This window comes from Panicum virgatum, chromosome 5N (genome assembly GCF_016808335.1).
Source record: "Panicum virgatum strain AP13 chromosome 5N, P.virgatum_v5, whole genome shotgun sequence".
Lineage (NCBI taxonomy): Eukaryota > Viridiplantae > Streptophyta > Magnoliopsida > Poales > Poaceae > Panicum > Panicum virgatum.
In genome coordinates this window covers 38,788,675-38,805,832 of record NC_053149.1, presented here as the reverse complement: position 1 = coordinate 38,805,832, position 17,158 = coordinate 38,788,675, and the positions used below count along the sequence as shown (strand labels likewise).

At 41.8% G+C, this 17,158-nt stretch overlaps 1 protein-coding gene across 4 annotated transcripts; it reads left to right on the top strand.

Annotated features, from left to right (window-relative positions):
* The first annotated feature begins 293 nt into the window (after positions 1-293).
* On the top strand, positions 294-16,741 carry LOC120675611 (DEAD-box ATP-dependent RNA helicase 15). Of its 4 annotated transcripts, XM_039956813.1 has the most exons (16): positions 294-2,270; positions 2,675-2,791; positions 2,861-3,120; positions 3,199-3,271; positions 11,869-11,923; positions 12,024-12,144; positions 12,233-12,333; positions 13,718-13,890; positions 13,977-14,208; positions 14,331-14,449; positions 15,125-15,181; positions 15,264-15,448; positions 15,943-16,087; positions 16,167-16,250; positions 16,331-16,394; positions 16,495-16,741. In XM_039956813.1, exons 6-16 carry the CDS (start codon positions 12,029-12,031, stop codon positions 16,503-16,505), a joined length of 1,287 nt encoding a protein of 428 aa, XP_039812747.1. In that variant the 5' UTR covers positions 294-2,270; positions 2,675-2,791; positions 2,861-3,120; positions 3,199-3,271; positions 11,869-11,923; positions 12,024-12,028; the 3' UTR covers positions 16,506-16,741. The 4 variants fall into 4 exon arrangements, with proteins under 4 accessions (XP_039812747.1, XP_039812749.1, XP_039812750.1 ...); XM_039956815.1 differs by lacking the exons at positions 294-2,270; positions 2,675-2,791; positions 2,861-3,120; positions 3,199-3,271 and adding an exon at positions 11,683-11,769; XM_039956816.1 differs by lacking the exons at positions 294-2,270; positions 2,675-2,791; positions 2,861-3,120; positions 3,199-3,271 and having other exon boundaries at positions 11,721-11,923; positions 12,028-12,144.
* Positions 16,742-17,158: the final 417 nt, after the last annotated feature.

Sequence of the window (17,158 nt, the reverse complement as noted above, 5' to 3'; positions counted from 1 at the left end):
CTCCCCTCCTCTCTCTCTCTCCCTCTTATCCCTTCCGCTGGCGTGCTCTTCTTCCAATCTCCTCTCTCTCTCTCTCTCTCCCGACGCCCCTTCTCTCTTCTCTCTTCCCCCCTCGGATGGAGAAGCTTGTGCGCGCACAGGGCAGAGGACGGCAACCGGCGGCCAGTGCGTGCGGCGGAGGACGGCGACCGGCGGTCGAAGGCCAGCGCGCGGTGGAGGCCGGCGGCCGGTGCGTGCGGCGGACGACGGCGGCCGGCGCGGGAGGAGGCAGTGACGGCCGTCGTGGGCGCGGCGGAGGACGGCGGCCGGCGCGGGCGGGCGCGGCGGAGGACACGGCTGCGGCGTGTCTGATACGAATCGCATTGTATCCGACGCGAATCGACACGCCGATACGCGTCGACGCGGCAAAAAAAATTTCGGACACGCGTGTCCTGGTAACACAGAATGTAGCAGGTGTCTATCAATATGTTTGTATGAACTCCTAATTTACCAGTGTAAATGGCATACACATCCGAAAAGCAAGGTCAAGATTTGCACCTTCGTGTAAGCATATTAACTTTCAGGCGCTTAGCTCAACTGCATAACATAAGATAGAAATCCAAGTTATCTTTTTCAGACAGAAGTCACAAATAGAAATCCCTTGCAGCATGGAGCCCTTCAGCTGCAGCAGCCGCTCCTCCAGCAGAGTTTTCTTGATGCTTTCAGAAACTAATGAATGAAACCCAATGAACACTCAGCAACCTGCAAAATTTACTCCCATTTTCAGCTTCTGCCTTTCTCCCTCCACTTCGGCAAACTGCATGCTCCTCCTACCTGCATTTCCTTTAGCTCATTTTCTACTGCTACTTGCCTTCTCTTCAACTTAATCATGCCGCTTCATCATTGTGCTGCTTCAACAGTGACCTAACAAGAAAAATGAAGAAATTTAATTGACTTGATTTGCTAAAACCTACAATTGTTGTATTTGCTGAAAACTGCAGTTTGAATCTGCTAGATGTGGTAGTTTCACTGTTTTAGCAGGTGAAATTGGTACCTGCTGGCCTGCCCAGCTTCCATTCTATTAATTTAGTGGAACTAACTTATTTTAATCTTCCCATAAAGCACAGCTGAAACCTGTACTCCAAAAAATGCTAAAACCTGAGGGCATCACATTTCAATAGTTTAGCAAAGGTTCAGAAAGATATATATCAGCAAGCTTTCAAATTTTTAGGGAAAAATAATATTTCTCAGTATCATAGTTAAATATTTAGGATGGCCATACTGATATGCTTTGAAAGAAAGATCTCTGGGTCAAAATAAGCACGTATCAAAGCTATGTAATTATTCAACATGAAGGCATTTAGCTTTTGTTTAGTTCTGTAGCTTCCATGGCATCAACATAATTTCAGCAAAGCACTTTTCTTTACTTAATCTGCACACATGTAGATATGTAGTTTCTTTTTCTTGATAATGCTTCATGTTTCTTGACTATCTATTTTGGTTTGTGTGTGCCTTAATTGGTTTATTTTAAAAGCTAACTTTGACTATCTACTTTCATTCTTATTTTGTACATTCCTGCACTAGGTGGACAATACAACACATATCAAACACTGTTTTGCTAACTCGTGGAACATCTGGGTGTCATTACTCACTAATTGATTTTTTTTTCCAGAGGATGCATCCTTTTACTGAGCAGAGACAAAAACTGAAGCATGTTCCGAGAACCTTGAATGTGCTGCTTTATTTAATTTTCTGAATTGAGCACTTCAAGTACAGGCATACTGCACTTGTGGGTAGCGGTTGAACTAATTAATTGGTAGCCTATGACTTCTAAATATATTTAATTTTGGCAACTAGCACTATTTCTTCTATTGGAATTGTTCAACTAACCTTCTTGAATAAGTTACCTACCGTGTGATGTTTGATCATAGTATCATTCATATTAATTTATAATCTAGATACGCTACCATCACCAGAAAATTAGGCGAGAATTTCTTTAACATTCGGAGGGGACGTCCATTGTTTCCGAGCAATGACGATGATAAACCTGGAAGTCCAAATGATGTTGTGGAAATAGAGAATCATGAAAAGCAGAGCACAACTTCAATCAGGAGAAAGCGTGATAGAGATGGTGATATCATATCAACTCAACAAACCTCTACACAGAATCATTGTGATGGAGATAACTTTTTAGGCTATATTTCAGAGCTGTATGGGAACCTGCCCAAAAAAGAGTTGACAGGAATATTGTGTGATTACATCAGGTCGATTGATGATGCTGTTGCCTTGGAGTAAGCTTCTCACTTTCTATCATTTTTAGTACTGTTGCAGAGTACACTACTAAATCTCAATTTTGCCTGTCGGTGTAAATTATTACAATTAATTTTGCTTCTCATATACTCTTAACAGGAAGTGTGTGATGCGAAGCTTTAAACCTTACGATATTGCGTTAACTATAAAAGATCTACAGGAGATATTAAGGATAGATACACGTATATCTGTGAAATGTTTCAACCTGGGTGTTCGTTGTCGCGCCTATCGCGAGTACGAACGGTTGACATATTATAATAATGCCATCTCAAGGCATTTTATGGATTTACGATTCTGTGTAAGTGGGTAGTTACATATATTATCATAACATAATAATTTATACTCATGCCCTACTGATCACACCATTAATTTCCCTATATTGCAGACGATGTGTGATTTGACGCGAGATCCAAAATTTCGCAAGACCCATAAAGGTGAAGAGCTCAGTGTAGCAATAGGAGCATGGGATATCATGAAATATGATCACTTGCGTTGCAAATACGTAAGTCTGCCAGTTTCTTAATTCTAAATTACTGTTATTTCTTATCTTACTATACTGTATTTCTTATAGTTCCTTCTGCCATGGTTCACCGGGAAAAACTTCATGTTATATATGTTGGATCATATGGATAAGAAACTATATGTGATTGATCCATCACCCATTCCGAGTTGGTGTGAAGGAAATGCGTTCAGAAAGTACGGAAAGAATCTTACACATTTCAGTAAAAGTTACATGTCCGCAGTGAACGTTCAAAGCTCCGGGTGGTACGAGGATATATACAAGTGGTCTTTCAGACATGAAAAAGAAATTGTTCAAGACAGTGAAGAAGGGTAATTTATTATAGATTGCTAATAATAATTAGGTTTTATTTACTGTATACAATATGATTGATAGAAAGTCTACCGCAGGTATTCTACGGGCTACCTGGTTTTGCAGTACATGTCTACATGGAAAAATACGCAAAACACAAAGATTTGTAAGGTAATTATACTACTCCGTGCAAAAAAAAAAATTCATGATCTTTATTAATTATTTTCATTGATCACGTATGGGATGTATACTTATATATCCGAATTGTTTGTAGGATGCCCGCACTATGCGAAAGAACATCATCGATGTGTTGGCATCAGATTTAAATGATTATCAGAAACTGCTACCTACGAATGTTAAAGATTATCTTAGCCGCATCACAAATAAAATATATAAAATAGAATATAGTGTCCAATTGGTTGAATATTTAGTGGAAAAACTTACCTGGAAATGAAAGATTGATCCTTTTAATGGTGAAAAATTTATCAAAGTTGTTGATGTTCAGTGAACTAAAGTGAAAGTATGCTTGTCCTATATTTTCCATGTTGCAATCATGCCAAAATAAACTATTACAGTTGTACTATCTGTGGGCTTGCTTTCTTGGTCTACTCAGCCAAGGCAGCCGCAGCTCAGGAACGGCACTGCTGACTGCTGCTGGGGCCTGCCAAAGCTGCTGATTGCTGCTGGGGCCCGCCAAAGCATACTCCTACTTGGAAATGGAATACTATGAATCATTTGTCGCATACTCCAATCGATATAGAAGTATTTATGCATCTATTTGATATGGTAATGTTGATATATAGTTCTGAGCTGGCCCTACTATAGTAAAGCTTGATATGATAAGCCATGACGCATAGTTGCAAAACAATTATGGATTTCGTATATTTTTTTAGCTCATGTTTGGTCCTTATTTTATGATTTTTCTAATTAAGTATGTGTCTTGCGCTATGAATCTTTTTGCTGCCCGCACGGGCACTCCACTAGTTAAACAAAAAAGAGTCCATCTATCAGCCCAGTACTATTTTTCTTTCTCCCTGTACCTGGTTTCTCTGCTCAGAACGTTGAAGTCGGAGCTCCAGGGCTGCCGGCAACAAAACAGTCGAAGATCAGGAGTACTTGTCAAATAATCAAGGTATGGCGCCCACCATATCTTGGGCAGAAGTCTAGATCACCCCCCAACTATGAGGGGTGGGCTACATAATTCCCTCAACTATAAAACCGGGTATTCTACCCCCTGAACTCTTTAAAATAGGCCAAATTACCCCTGAGGCGGTTTTGAAAGGTGGTTTTGCTACAGTAACACGGTTTTGCCATTTTCTTTTTTATTTATTTTGGTTGAATCTTTGAAAAGTCATAATAAATCATAGAAAAATCATAAAATAAAAAATCCAATTTTGTTGGACTCAACATGAGTAGATCTATACAGTGAACATATAATATGCTATATTTTAGTGCAAAGTTTTTTACTTTAGGTTTAGATCTATTTTTTTCTATAATTAAATGGAATAATTCATAGCAGCAGTTTCTATGGCTCAATTGAGGTGAAAATTTTATGGTGGCCTTACTATTGTATGCTTGAACTATAGTAAAAATTTTATGCTCATTAGATCATGTATAACTTAGTTATAGATTTATTTACGTTTATGCTTAGATTTATGCTTTTCAATATAAATAAATCTATAACTAAGTTATACATGATCTAATGAGTATAAAATTTTTACTACACTTCAAGCATACAATAGTAAGGCCACCATAAAAATTTCACCTCAATTGAGCCATAGAAACTGCGGCTATGAATTATTCCATTTAATTATAGAAAAAATAGATCTAAACTTAAAGTTAAAACTTTGTACTAAAGCATAGAATATTATGTGTTCACTGTATAGATCTACTTATGTGGAGTCCCACAAAATTGGATTTTTTATTTTATGATTTTTCTGTGATTTACTATGATTTTTCAAAGATTCAACCAAAATAAATAAAAAAAGAAAATGGCAAAACCGTGTTACTGTAGCAAAACCACCATTCAAAACTGTCCCGGGGGTAATTTGACCGGTTTTGAAAAGTTCAGAGGGTAGAATACCGGGTTTTATTGTTGAGGGGATTATGTAGTCTGTCCCTCATAGCTTGGGGGGGGGGGGGGTGTTATAGACTTCAGCCCCATATCTTGCCATAGCGCTGTTCTAGACTTCAGCCCCATATCTTGCCATAGCGGATCCTCCGTTTCTACAAAAGAGAGTGACATAGGGGCCTATTTACAAGGATTAAAATAGACTATTCACAATAAATTATCGTCTTTTTTGAGTTGGAGCACTGCAATGTGTTGACGCCTTTTACGGATCAGCACACGAACGCACTGGATCGTGCGGCGCGAGGAAGAACTCGATGCAGCTCCTCCTGCGTGGAGCGGTCAGACCGGTCTAAGGGACCGATCAGACCAGTCGCCGGGGTGAATCGGCGACGACCTAAGAACACTAGCCCGGGAGGGACCCCGTCAGGGCAGGCGCATGTAGGGTTGTTCTAGGATCGGTAGGCCACCTAGAACGCCTTCAGACGTCGCGGAGACGAAGGAAGAACAGCAGATGGGGTTGGAAAAGCTAGGATTTGGAAAAGAGGATAAAAGGTAGAGTTTATATTGATTTTTGTTGGATTGGATGTCCTCAATCGGCCGTGACCATAGGATGGGGTGGACTTATCCCACAAGAAATCCCTATTACAGATCTAGATCTATAAAAATTCTTATTTGACTCGGACTCCTCCTAGACCGGTCGGACCTACCGGTCAAACCGGTCGGTCCCTGCCGGACAGGTCACAGTGCCTCGACTGGTCAGACCGGTTGGTGCCAATTTTGGCTGTCAATATATGCCCCCTGTTTTTTGGTAAAGCTTGCTTGCCAAAAAATATCCTTCTGAGCCAAAATTGTCTAAGGGCGATTATTAACATTACATCGGTCATTTTTTTTTTGCTAAGGGCGATAAACAATTATCGGCCATGTCTTGCTCAAGTCGATATTAAAGCCACTTGTTTTGGCCGCCATACCTTCTTCATAATTGTTGATGTCTTTGGCACAACCTCCACTTGTTGCTCCATTGCTTCCTTGTTGCGCATACGTTGCAGCCTTCGCTTCTGAGTATGAGATAAGCCTGAGGGACACCACCTCGGCTGTAAATACTTTGAATCTTGCTCCTTACTCTTCTCATTCCTCTTGCTGCAATCAATATCTTGTTGGACCAGATTATCGCTAGCAACAATCGGTCTTCTTGCATGATTTGGATACATAGGAGGATACTGAATATAATATGATTGCATATGCATCCTATTATAATCCATAGGTGTATAAAAGTAAGGATACCAGCAATACCATGGAGCAATCGGTCCACTAGATGTAGTATAGTTACCTTGACTCGATTGCTCTTGATGTCTTGATGACGATCCCGTATCCTTGACTTTGCTTGGTTGCCCCTTCTGTCTCTGAGCACTCCCTTCCTTCTCATACTTGGCCAAGAGTTCCTTAAAACTCGGCCTTGTCTTGATCTTAGAGGAGTTCCCAGATTTACTGGGCGCACCGGTCAGACCGGTCCCATGACCGGTCAGACCGGTTGAACCGGTCAGACCGCTGCTGTGGCCGGTCAGTCCGGTCGACTTGTTGTCAGCTTTCTTCTTCTTGTCTTGCCCCCCGAGTGTTTTTGCGCCTTCAAGGATCTTCAATGTCAGCTTCTTTTCAGGTCTTTCATCACCAATGACTACATTTTTCCTTTTAGTTGATTCAGTTTGACTCGGCCGAACTAGCACTTTAGGATTATTCAATTCCAACATATGCACTGGGAAATGATTCTGATCAACTTGCATATTAGTAATAACCAATTGTCCTTCATTAATGGCCGATTGAATCTGTTTACGCAACATATTGCAATCATTAGTAGCATGAGAAAAAGTATTATGGAGCTTGCAATATGCTCGCTGCTTCAACTCTTCAAGCGACGGTAAAGTATGTGACATCTTCATGTATACAAGTCTATATAACTCATCAAATATTCTTTCACACTTAGATACATCAAAAGTAAATTTTTCGTCTTGCCGGTTTTTGTGAATCGGCTTAAGAGCCGAACAAGTAAACGGTTTGGCTTGAGATGGCCAAGCAAACTCGGCAGCATATACATCGTTAGACTTATCGTCCGAACAATCTGAATTGCACTCTAAAGCATGTACACTAGAACGATGATGCCTATGGGATTCTTGAGACTCTTTGCTTCAGCTTTCTACAGCCAAAGCTCTTTGATGCACCTGAGTAACAGTAAATAAATCATAGCCCTCTAATCTTTCTTTGATATGAGAGCGCAAGCCATTAAAAGCCAAATCAGCTAAATTTTTTCTGCAATATTCACACTAAAGCATCGGTTTTTTTATCAGGGAATCGTCTAATGTAATCATTGACAGATTCATCACGTGATTGTTTAACCGATGTCAAGTGAGACAATTTGAGCTCATCATGCCCACAAAAAAAGTACTCATGGAACTTCTGCTCTAATTGTTCCCATGAGCCAATAGAATTAGGTGCCAAAGAAGAGAACTAGGAGAAAGCGGTTCCAGTTAGAGATAAAGAAAATAAACGCACTTTCAACTTGTTTATTGAACAAGCTTCTCCTAATTGGGCAAGATACTGACTAATATGCTCAAAAGTGCTCCTAGTATCTTTCCCATTGAATTTAACAAACTCAGGCAACCTAAAACCAGCAGGGTATGCAACCGAATCAAACGAAGTAGGATACGACTTTTGGTATGTGCGAGTTTTGCTTCTAATATCCACTCCAAAACTTTCTTTAAGCAAATTAGCCAAATCATTCTTATAATCAGTAAGCATTTTATCAAAATTACTCGAAAAATTTGGCTGTGTGGATGTAGATACCTCACGCTGGTTTGAAACAAATTGTCGGTACGACCGGTCGGACCGGTGGGGGGGGGACCGATCTGACCGGACTGATATACCGGTCTGACTGGTCTCTACCGGTTTTGCCAACGCTGCACATATCGGTCGAACATCTCGTCGGAGATAGGACCGATGTGTGGCACTGAGTTTCTGGAGATTTCTGGTGGTGTGTACTGAGCAATCTCGTTTGTTCGGCTAATGTTGGCTGAACCAGGAATACTCATAATAGGGTCAGTGTACGTAGGTGTAATAGTTTGATCACTGAAATAATTCATCAGCATCCCATATTGAGGTTGACTCGTAGGAGATGCTGCCGATGGTTGAGAAACATAAAATTCAGAAGTAGAAACAGATGGATGTTCATCGGCTGTTTCTGGTTTCTTAGCAGCCGATTCTCTTTCCTTAGAGTTAAGCCAATTAACCCAATAAACACCACGCTCAGCTAGCAATTTCTGAATTTGTTCCATAGTAACACCAGAAGACGGAGCAGTTGCAGCAGGTGTTACCTCAGTAAATGCATCTGTGGAGGCAGAAGCGAAGTCGATCTCCTTGATCTTGGTGACTTTGCCTCGTCGATTGACCTTGATGCTTGCAAGCGCCGCTAGTAGATCTTCTTCATCGCGCTTCTTCTTGCGCTCCTCCAGCAGCAGACGAACTTTCTCTGGAAGATGCTCGTACGTCGACGGGATGATGTTGTCTGGGTTGATTTCAGCAGTAGAGCCCATCTTCTTCGGGATAGATTAGATCGGTTTTGCTAACCAAGATCTTTCTTTCCCAGCGGAGTCGCCAAAAAGTATGTTGACGCCTTTTACGGATCAACACACGAACGCACTGGATCGTGCGGCGCGAGGAAGAGCTCGATGCAGCTCCTCCTGCGTGGAGTGGTCAGACCGGTCTAAGGGACCGGTCAGACCGGTTGCCGGGGTGAATCGGCGACGACCTAAGAACACTAGTGTAAGGATCACCGGGGTGTCCGACCCTAGAGGGGGAGGGGGTGAATAGGGTCGCTAATCGCTTTTTAACCTAGGGCTCAATCTAATTGCATAAGATAAACCTAACACGTCCTACACATGCTAGTTATGACTAAGGTTTATCTATGCTACCTTCTACTTAACCCAAAAGACTTGCAACCTATGGCCAATCCTAATCAAACTAACTAGGAAAGTAAAGGTAAGCAAGAGAGAGTAAATGCGGAAACGTAATGCGGTAAGTAAAGCGGTAAGGGAGAGGATATGCAAACTCCCGTGAAGACACCAAGACACACGATTTAACGTGGTTCGGTTAGGACACCAAAGTCCCTCCCTACGTCCACGGCCACTTGTTCAACACGAACAAGTGTGATGCCGAGTCTCTTCGCTTGATCACCATCTTGCCACGCCTCCAAGGCTCCCGACAAGCAAAGGCTAAGTGACGCCAAGTCACAAAGACGAGGTCACCGCCACCGTCTATCTCGAAGCGTCACCACGGCACCGTCTTCACTATCTTGGAGCTTTAACACCAAGTAGGGGCCTCCTTCCCCGCACAAAGTGTCGTTGCCACTCCACACCAAGTCGGAGGGTCACACGACGAGTACACAAGGTGCTTGCCGCAGCAAGGCTTTCTCTCAAGCTAGTTCTCTCAAGAACTAAGCCTAAACAAGCACTAAGCACTCTCACAAGTGTGCTTAAGCCTATATGATTTACAATGAAGCTCTATGGTGGTTGGAGATGATCTTTAGCTCTTGTATACTTTCTTGAACTCCAGCACTCTCAAATGACCCGGCCTTGGGGTATATATAGGCAGCACAAGCAAATATAGCCGTTGGAGTAAAGCTGCCAAAAAACTGCGTAACGCCGGTTAATCCGACGTACCCCAAAAGCCATCATCGGTTTAACCGGTGTATGTAAACTGCTACGTGAAAAACTAGCCGTTAGCAATTAACCGGTGTATCGCCGGTTTAACCGATGCAATCAACCGGTGTATGTAAAATTAGCGTCGGTTTAACCGGTGATTGTAACTTCTTCACGTTCCTCCAAAAACCACCTCTCTGGACAACTAAACCGATGCAATTGACCGATGCATCGTCGGTTCAACCGGTGTATGTATTTTCATCGGTCTTCGTTTGGCAATGCACCGACGTATGCATTTTCTTCAACGTCGGTTAATCCGGTGAGTGTATCTTCAGTTTCCAGCTTCTGGACAATTACACCGGCGCGTGTCTTTTCCTTAATGTCGGTTCAACCGGTGTATTGAATTTCTTCACAGTCTCTTCTCTTTGTCATCACTTGAACCTAAAAGCCTGAGAATAGTCATCTTAACAATCGCATTAGTCCAAGTATTGTGTGTGTCATCAATCGCCAAAACATTATATTGAAATATGGCATGAGAGGCCATTTTCGCTACAACTAGTCCGGGAGGGACCCCGTCAGGGCAGGCGCATGTAGGGTTGTTCTAGGATCGGTAGGCCACATAAATCTATAAAAATGTTCTCAATCGACCGTGACCCTTTATATTTATAGTGTGGGGTGGACTTATACCGCAAGAAATCTCTATTACAGATCTAGATCTATAAAAATCCTTATTTGACTCGGACTCCTCCTAGACCGGTCAGACCAGTCGGACCTACCGGTTAGACCGGTCGGTCCCTGCCGGACAGGCCATAGTGCCTCGACCGGTCAGACCGGTTGGTGCCAATTTTGACTGTCAACACAATGAGCCAAACATATACAATAACTCCATATTTTAGTGGAGTTGCAAAAAATGGAGTTGGTGGAGTAAAGCTATTATTTTAGAGTTGGAGTACTCCCAACAGACCTTTGTCTGATTTTTTTTTATGGATACGGCTAAGTTACAGCCTACTGCATGTGAGAGCAAGGATTGAAGGAAAAAAGACAGATGACATAAACGTATGCATGCTTGTAATTTCAAAATGAAATGATCACAATTTATATAATGTTGCTTCGGATGCCTGAGTTCAGTTAAGTGGATATTGGTGCTTATATTGGCAGATAGGTTGTTTGATGTTATTAGTGGATAAGAGTAAATAACTTTGTTAGATAGGTGAATGTTTATCACATCATTAATAATAGACAACTTTAGAGGACCGATTGAGCATTTTAATTAATTTATTTTAGTATTTTTCTATTATACTAAAGCAATTTATGTATTATCAAAACATTACAAGTGGAGTCTTATTTCGAAGATCTCTTTGAAATATATAATTGTGCAATCGGAATTTGAATTTGATTGATGATCTAAAAATTATAGCTTTTTAAATTTTAAGATTGCTTGCAACAGCGAGGGAGTGGGAGTTTGCACGGCCCGCCGTAATAAAGTTATTATCCTTTTTATCTAGTTGCGAGTCTTTTGACAAGTCTCCTCTAATTGAGTACATAATGTAAACGAATCTAATATATATGGAAATTAACTCAGATACGAATATGGCTCAAAATATTAAATATCCAAATTCAGATACGGACTTAACTCAGATCCGGATTACCTCCCTTGTCATCTCTTTCTAGACAAATCCGTTTCCTCGTCCTTGTCATCAACGTGACAGAAATTCCAACTTATCTAATTTCTCACCTCCCATGGAAATCGACGGTGGATGCGGCACACCTCTCCTCGCATCCACGGGCCTTCGGTTCCTCTCGCCCGCAGCCCACCCACCCCACCCCTCCCGGCCTCCCCTAATAAACGCACAAAATTTCCCCCTCCTTTTCTGTCTTTCCTTCGACTCGCGCTCGAAATCCGCCGCCCCGAGGTTCCAAACCCTAGCTTCTTCCCATCTTCCACGAACCCTAGATCCCAAATCCACCACCCGTCATCCCCTGATCGACGTACCTGACCCTTCTCTTTGCAGTCGATTCTACGCTGACCCGCTCGTTTCTCTTTTCCGCCGTCCCCGAGATCTCGAGGTGAGCGTTTCGATGCTGCTGGAACTGCTTCGTCAGGTTCGCGTGGTGGTCTGTGCTTCGTGATCCTCATACGCGTGCGTTCGTGGTTTTGCCGCCGCAGGCAGGATGGTGGAGGCGAAGGACAACGAGGTGTACGAGGAGGATCTCGTCGACTACGAGGAGGAGGTGGAGAATGTCGCCGACGGCGCCCCAACCAACGGCTCCGCCGATGTCGTCAAGAAGTACGTGCTACGGGGCGGTTTCCGCTTGCTAGGGTTCGTGGTTGGGAAGTCTGATCTGACGGATTGGGATTTCGCTGTGTGTGGACAGGGGGTACGTGGGGATCCACAGCTCGGGGTTCAGAGACTTCCTGCTCAAACCGGAGCTTCTCCGTGCCATCCAGGACTGCGGATTTGAGCATCCTTCCGAAGGCAAGCTTACTTCACTGTGTTGCTGCTTATGTTGGCCTTCTCTGTCGTATTTGCATTAGATTGCCTCAGAATCAATATATGTGGACCATGTGCAATTGCTTCTTAAATTGCAAGTTTGTGGCTCTTTGGGGTATGTTCCTTGGGCTCGAAATCTAGCTATTTGACCCCTCTAAGCCTGATAGCCTGTGTTGAAGTCCATTGCGAGTTTTGTTCAGGCAGCCAGGCTATGGTTTGGCAGCTTATTGCATTAGGCTTTGCAGGTCTGGGCACTTTTGTTTTAATATCATATAATTGATAGCTGGAGTAGTAACTGGATATGGTACAGCAATCTAATCTTGGGTTCTGCTGTTCAGCGCTGACTTTCATTGCTGCCAAAGATAAATCACAACAATTTTGATTAAGCGTCAAAGAAAAATAAATCTGTTTCAGTGTAGCCTGTTTGTCTACTCTTGCTAGTAGTGTCAAAGAAATATTCTTATTCATTTTCTGTAACACCTAAAATAGTACATCTCTATCATCACATTTTAGCTACTTAGCTTCTGGAGCTGTTTCCATATGAAGTTGAAACTGAAGCTGAATGGAGTTTCTCTAAGTAATATGTTGGCCTGAGTTTCTGTCCCCAAATAAGCTGATTCGTAGTTTTGTCGCAAGTCAAACTATTTTAAGTTTAACCAACCTTATAGAAGTATTACTGACATTTAATTCTTTATTACACCAAATAGTATATGTAGATCCATCATGAAATACATTTTCGAGGTGTACTTATTTGGTGTCGTAGATGGTGGTCATCCTCTATAAAATTTGGTCCGAGATAGCTTGACTTAGGACAAAACTAAAAATCAATGTATTTTTGGACTGAGTGAGTACAACCGTACCAGAATACCTTGACATGTCTCACATCAATGAACAATTAAGTCAAGTACTGGTTGTTTAATAGGTTTATAAACCCCTTTGGAATGTTGTTGCTGTGTTGGTCTATTAGGTGATATGGGCATATGTTTTTGAGTGCAACCTTGGCATTGATATCTTGGACAAAGTCTGTATATATATGTAACAATACAAATTACCGTATCATGCTAGTGCAAAGAAGGTAAAAAGAAATTCAACCAACATTAGTTGCGCACGTACAAAACTTGTTGCACTTTTCCTTTTCTTTGAAGTTGAATCAGATGGAGTAACAGTCAATATCTATCCTTCCATATATTGTCTGTTGATCTATTCCTGCAATAGTATGGTTGTTAAATTTCCACTTGGTGTGCAGGTACAAATTCTTCTGACATTTCCTTCTGGAGGAGAATATGGTATAACTTTTCATTAACGGACACAGAAGGTTGATTTTTTTCTTACTGGGGTGCTGCTCCAACTTTGTTTGGTTCCACATCAGTGCAACATGAATGCATCCCTCAAGCCATTCTTGGAATGGATGTTATCTGTCAAGCAAAATCTGGGATGGGTAAGACTGCGGTTTTCGTCCTCTCAACTCTTCAGCAGATTGATCCTGTTGCTGGCCAAGTAGCTGCGCTTGTGTTGTGCCACACAAGAGAGTTAGCTTACCAGGTTTGTATATTGTTTTCTCAGTTCTTCACTTATACTCTTGAATATATCCGCATATGCTGATTGTCTTTTTATTTCACATCCTGTAGATTTGCCATGAATTTGAGAGATTTAGCAAATACCTGCCTGAATTAAGAGTCGCTGTCTTCTATGGTGGTGTTCACATAAAAAATCATAAGGATCTGTTGAAGAATGAATGCCCCCATATTGTGGTTGGCACGCCTGGAAGGATACTTGCTCTAGCTAGAGATAAGGACCTTCCCTTGAAGAACGTGCGGCATTTCATTCTCGACGAATGTGATAAGATGCTTGAATCACTTGGTAAGCTGCCCTTTCCTGGCATATTTCTATGTTTAGTAGTTCATCTTGACCTTTTTGTATCCGGTTCTTTCATTTCAATGTATTTGTTAGTTCTCTAATTAACTTGTATATGTATTCTCCAGACATGCGTAGAGATGTCCAGGAGATCTTCAAAATGACTCCCCATGATAAGCAAGTGATGATGTTTTCAGCAACCCTCAGCAAGGAAATTCGCCCAGTTTGCAAGAAATTCATGCAAGATGTAATGTCCTGTGGCCTAACTCATTTCAATTGCACTTCCTCCTGTCTGTTCCTCCTTGCTTCTGGCAGTTGTGCATGTATGTCGATATGAGAGATGGTGGTTCTATTATCAGTAGGTTGAAGAGATTGCTGGTTGCTTTCCTGAGCACCTGTCATTATCTTTAAGCAACAACCTTGGTGGATAGCGAAGTTATTTGGTGACTTCAGTTGTCAATGTGAACTGTTCAGGGGAGAATGTGCATTGGTTTATCAATTAGTACCTGTGCACATTCTGAGTGTCTGTGATATCTTCAGTTGTCAATGTGAACTGTTCAGGGGAGAATGTGGGGTTTGGGTTTGGGAGGGTGATTATATGGTAGATCGTGCATGGCCAGTTTTGATTTTATCAGTTGTCTACCTGCATTTTTATTATACTGGGATTCCACTGCATCAGTGCAAACTGCCTCTGGTGCTACCATGTCATGATCAGTGCAGACAAATCTGCTTTTATTTTGGCTGGAATTCTTATACCAAGCACAGCTGGCATGGTCAAATCCCAGTACTCAGTGCATAACTGAAGCTAGAGGAGGCAGAAAAATTCTGTCATGAGCAGAATCTATTGATATACCTTCTGGAAAGGCTCGAGTTGCATTGGTCCCAGCACTAATATTTTTATCTATCATTTGTTGCCTTACAGCCTATGGAAATTTATGTTGATGATGAGGCTAAACTGACCCTTCATGGTCTAGTTCAGGTAATATAATTATCCATTAGAAAGTTGAACTGCCTTTTACCATTGAGTTCATCTTGTGTTAACTTTTCAGTTCTGATTTCAGCACTACATCAAATTGAGTGAGGCAGAGAAGAATCGGAAGTTGAATGATCTCTTAGATGCGCTCGACTTCAACCAAGTCGTGATATTTGTCAAAAGTGTTAGTAGAGCTGCAGAGCTGAACAAGTTGCTCGGTGAATGCAATTTCCCCTCAATCTGCATACATTCTGGAATGACGCAGGAAGAGAGGTTTGTGCCATTTGCTGTCTGGACCTCTATTTATGCCACTGTTATGTTGGCTTGATTATGCTGGTCTTGGCTTTTCATGCTTTTATGTGATTAATGATCAGCTCCGTGATTTATGATGTATAAATTGGTATAATGATAGCACGAAGTAGTGGCATAATCATGCTAGTGATTTGGATGTAAATTGGTATGGATGGCACTGGAGTTAATTATCCATGTACAATGTTTAGAACTAGGTGTAGACTGATGCCAGTGCTGACCAGTACCACCAAATCTTTTCAAAGCACAAAATGGAAGAACACCTCTATTTTGCCTCCAGTTCATTGCTAGCCCTAAGCATTACAATGTGTTGGCATGTGCAGTGTAACCATTGGCTGTAGTTGATTTTTTTTTAAACCGGATTGATGACAATTCATCTGTGTGTGAAGTTCCAAGACATTTGCACTTTGTGCTCTCTTTTCAACTACTCTTCTGATCTAACAGCGAGGATTTGATAGGTTGACCCGATACAAGAACTTCAAGGAAGGACACAAGAGGATTCTTGTGGCTACTGATTTGGTCGGTAGGGGAATTGATATTGAGCGTGTCAACATTGTTGTGAACTATGATATGCCAGAATCTGCTGATACCTACTTGCATAGGGTAATTGTTGCACACCTCTTGCACGGCTGGGTTGGTTTTACCATTTTATCATCTCTTTTTGATGCATTTGCCATTGCAGGTTGGTCGGGCTGGACGTTTTGGCACCAAGGGACTTGCAATAACATTTGTTTCTTCTGCATCCGATTCTGATGTTCTCAATCAGGTTTGTGCTGTTGCCCTTTCTCCGTTCCGTTAACTTATCTGGTGTAATAGCAAAGCCTGACAATATATCTGATGCTTAAGGTGCAAGAAAGGTTTGAGGTTGACATAAAGGCGCTGCCTGATCAGATTGACACTTCAATATACAGTAAGTACCGCATCTTATGGTTGTTAACTGGCATCCATGGTACTGAGGTATGTTGCCACTTGAAGTGCTGATGTGTTGTTTTATGTTGGTTAATGTACAGTGCCATCTTGAGGATTCAAGTGAAGGATAGTTTGCTTCAACGCATCATCTTGGGATGACTACTAGATAACCTTGTATCTCCTGAAGATGTTCCATCTGTACTTATTTTCAGCAGTATAGGTCCAAAGACCATGAAACTATTGGTGCTCATGTTTTTAGGATTTTATTTGCATGTCACATTTTCCATGTTATTGGCAAACATTTTGATTGTTCGCTGCATCCTGCCTATGTGCATGTTACCTGCCTGATTTCCTTTGGTCTGTCATCCTGCCTACTTTGGCATTCGTCGTATCAATCCTGTATCATTCCACCGTGAGCATTGACGTGCTGTGGGGGGTGCTAGCTAAGGCAAGTGTACGTCATACATGGCTCAGCAACGCCTTGTTTGGTATCAACGTTTAGTCTGGACTAAACCATAGGTGATTAAAATTAGCCCATATCCTGTTTGGATTCCTAGGTATAAAAGGCAGATAAGAGATATAAAAAGTTCATTTTGTTGTACTCTGCTCATTTCTTGCATGGCTGGTTCCTTTTGGCTGCTTTTAGTCTGAATCAGGTGGGTTTGAAGTACTAATGGTTAGTTGAGGTGTCATTGAAGATTACTCCACTTTTCAGTCCCCTTTTTAGTCCCCTGTTTATATCAAAGTTTAGGTCTGGGGCAGAAG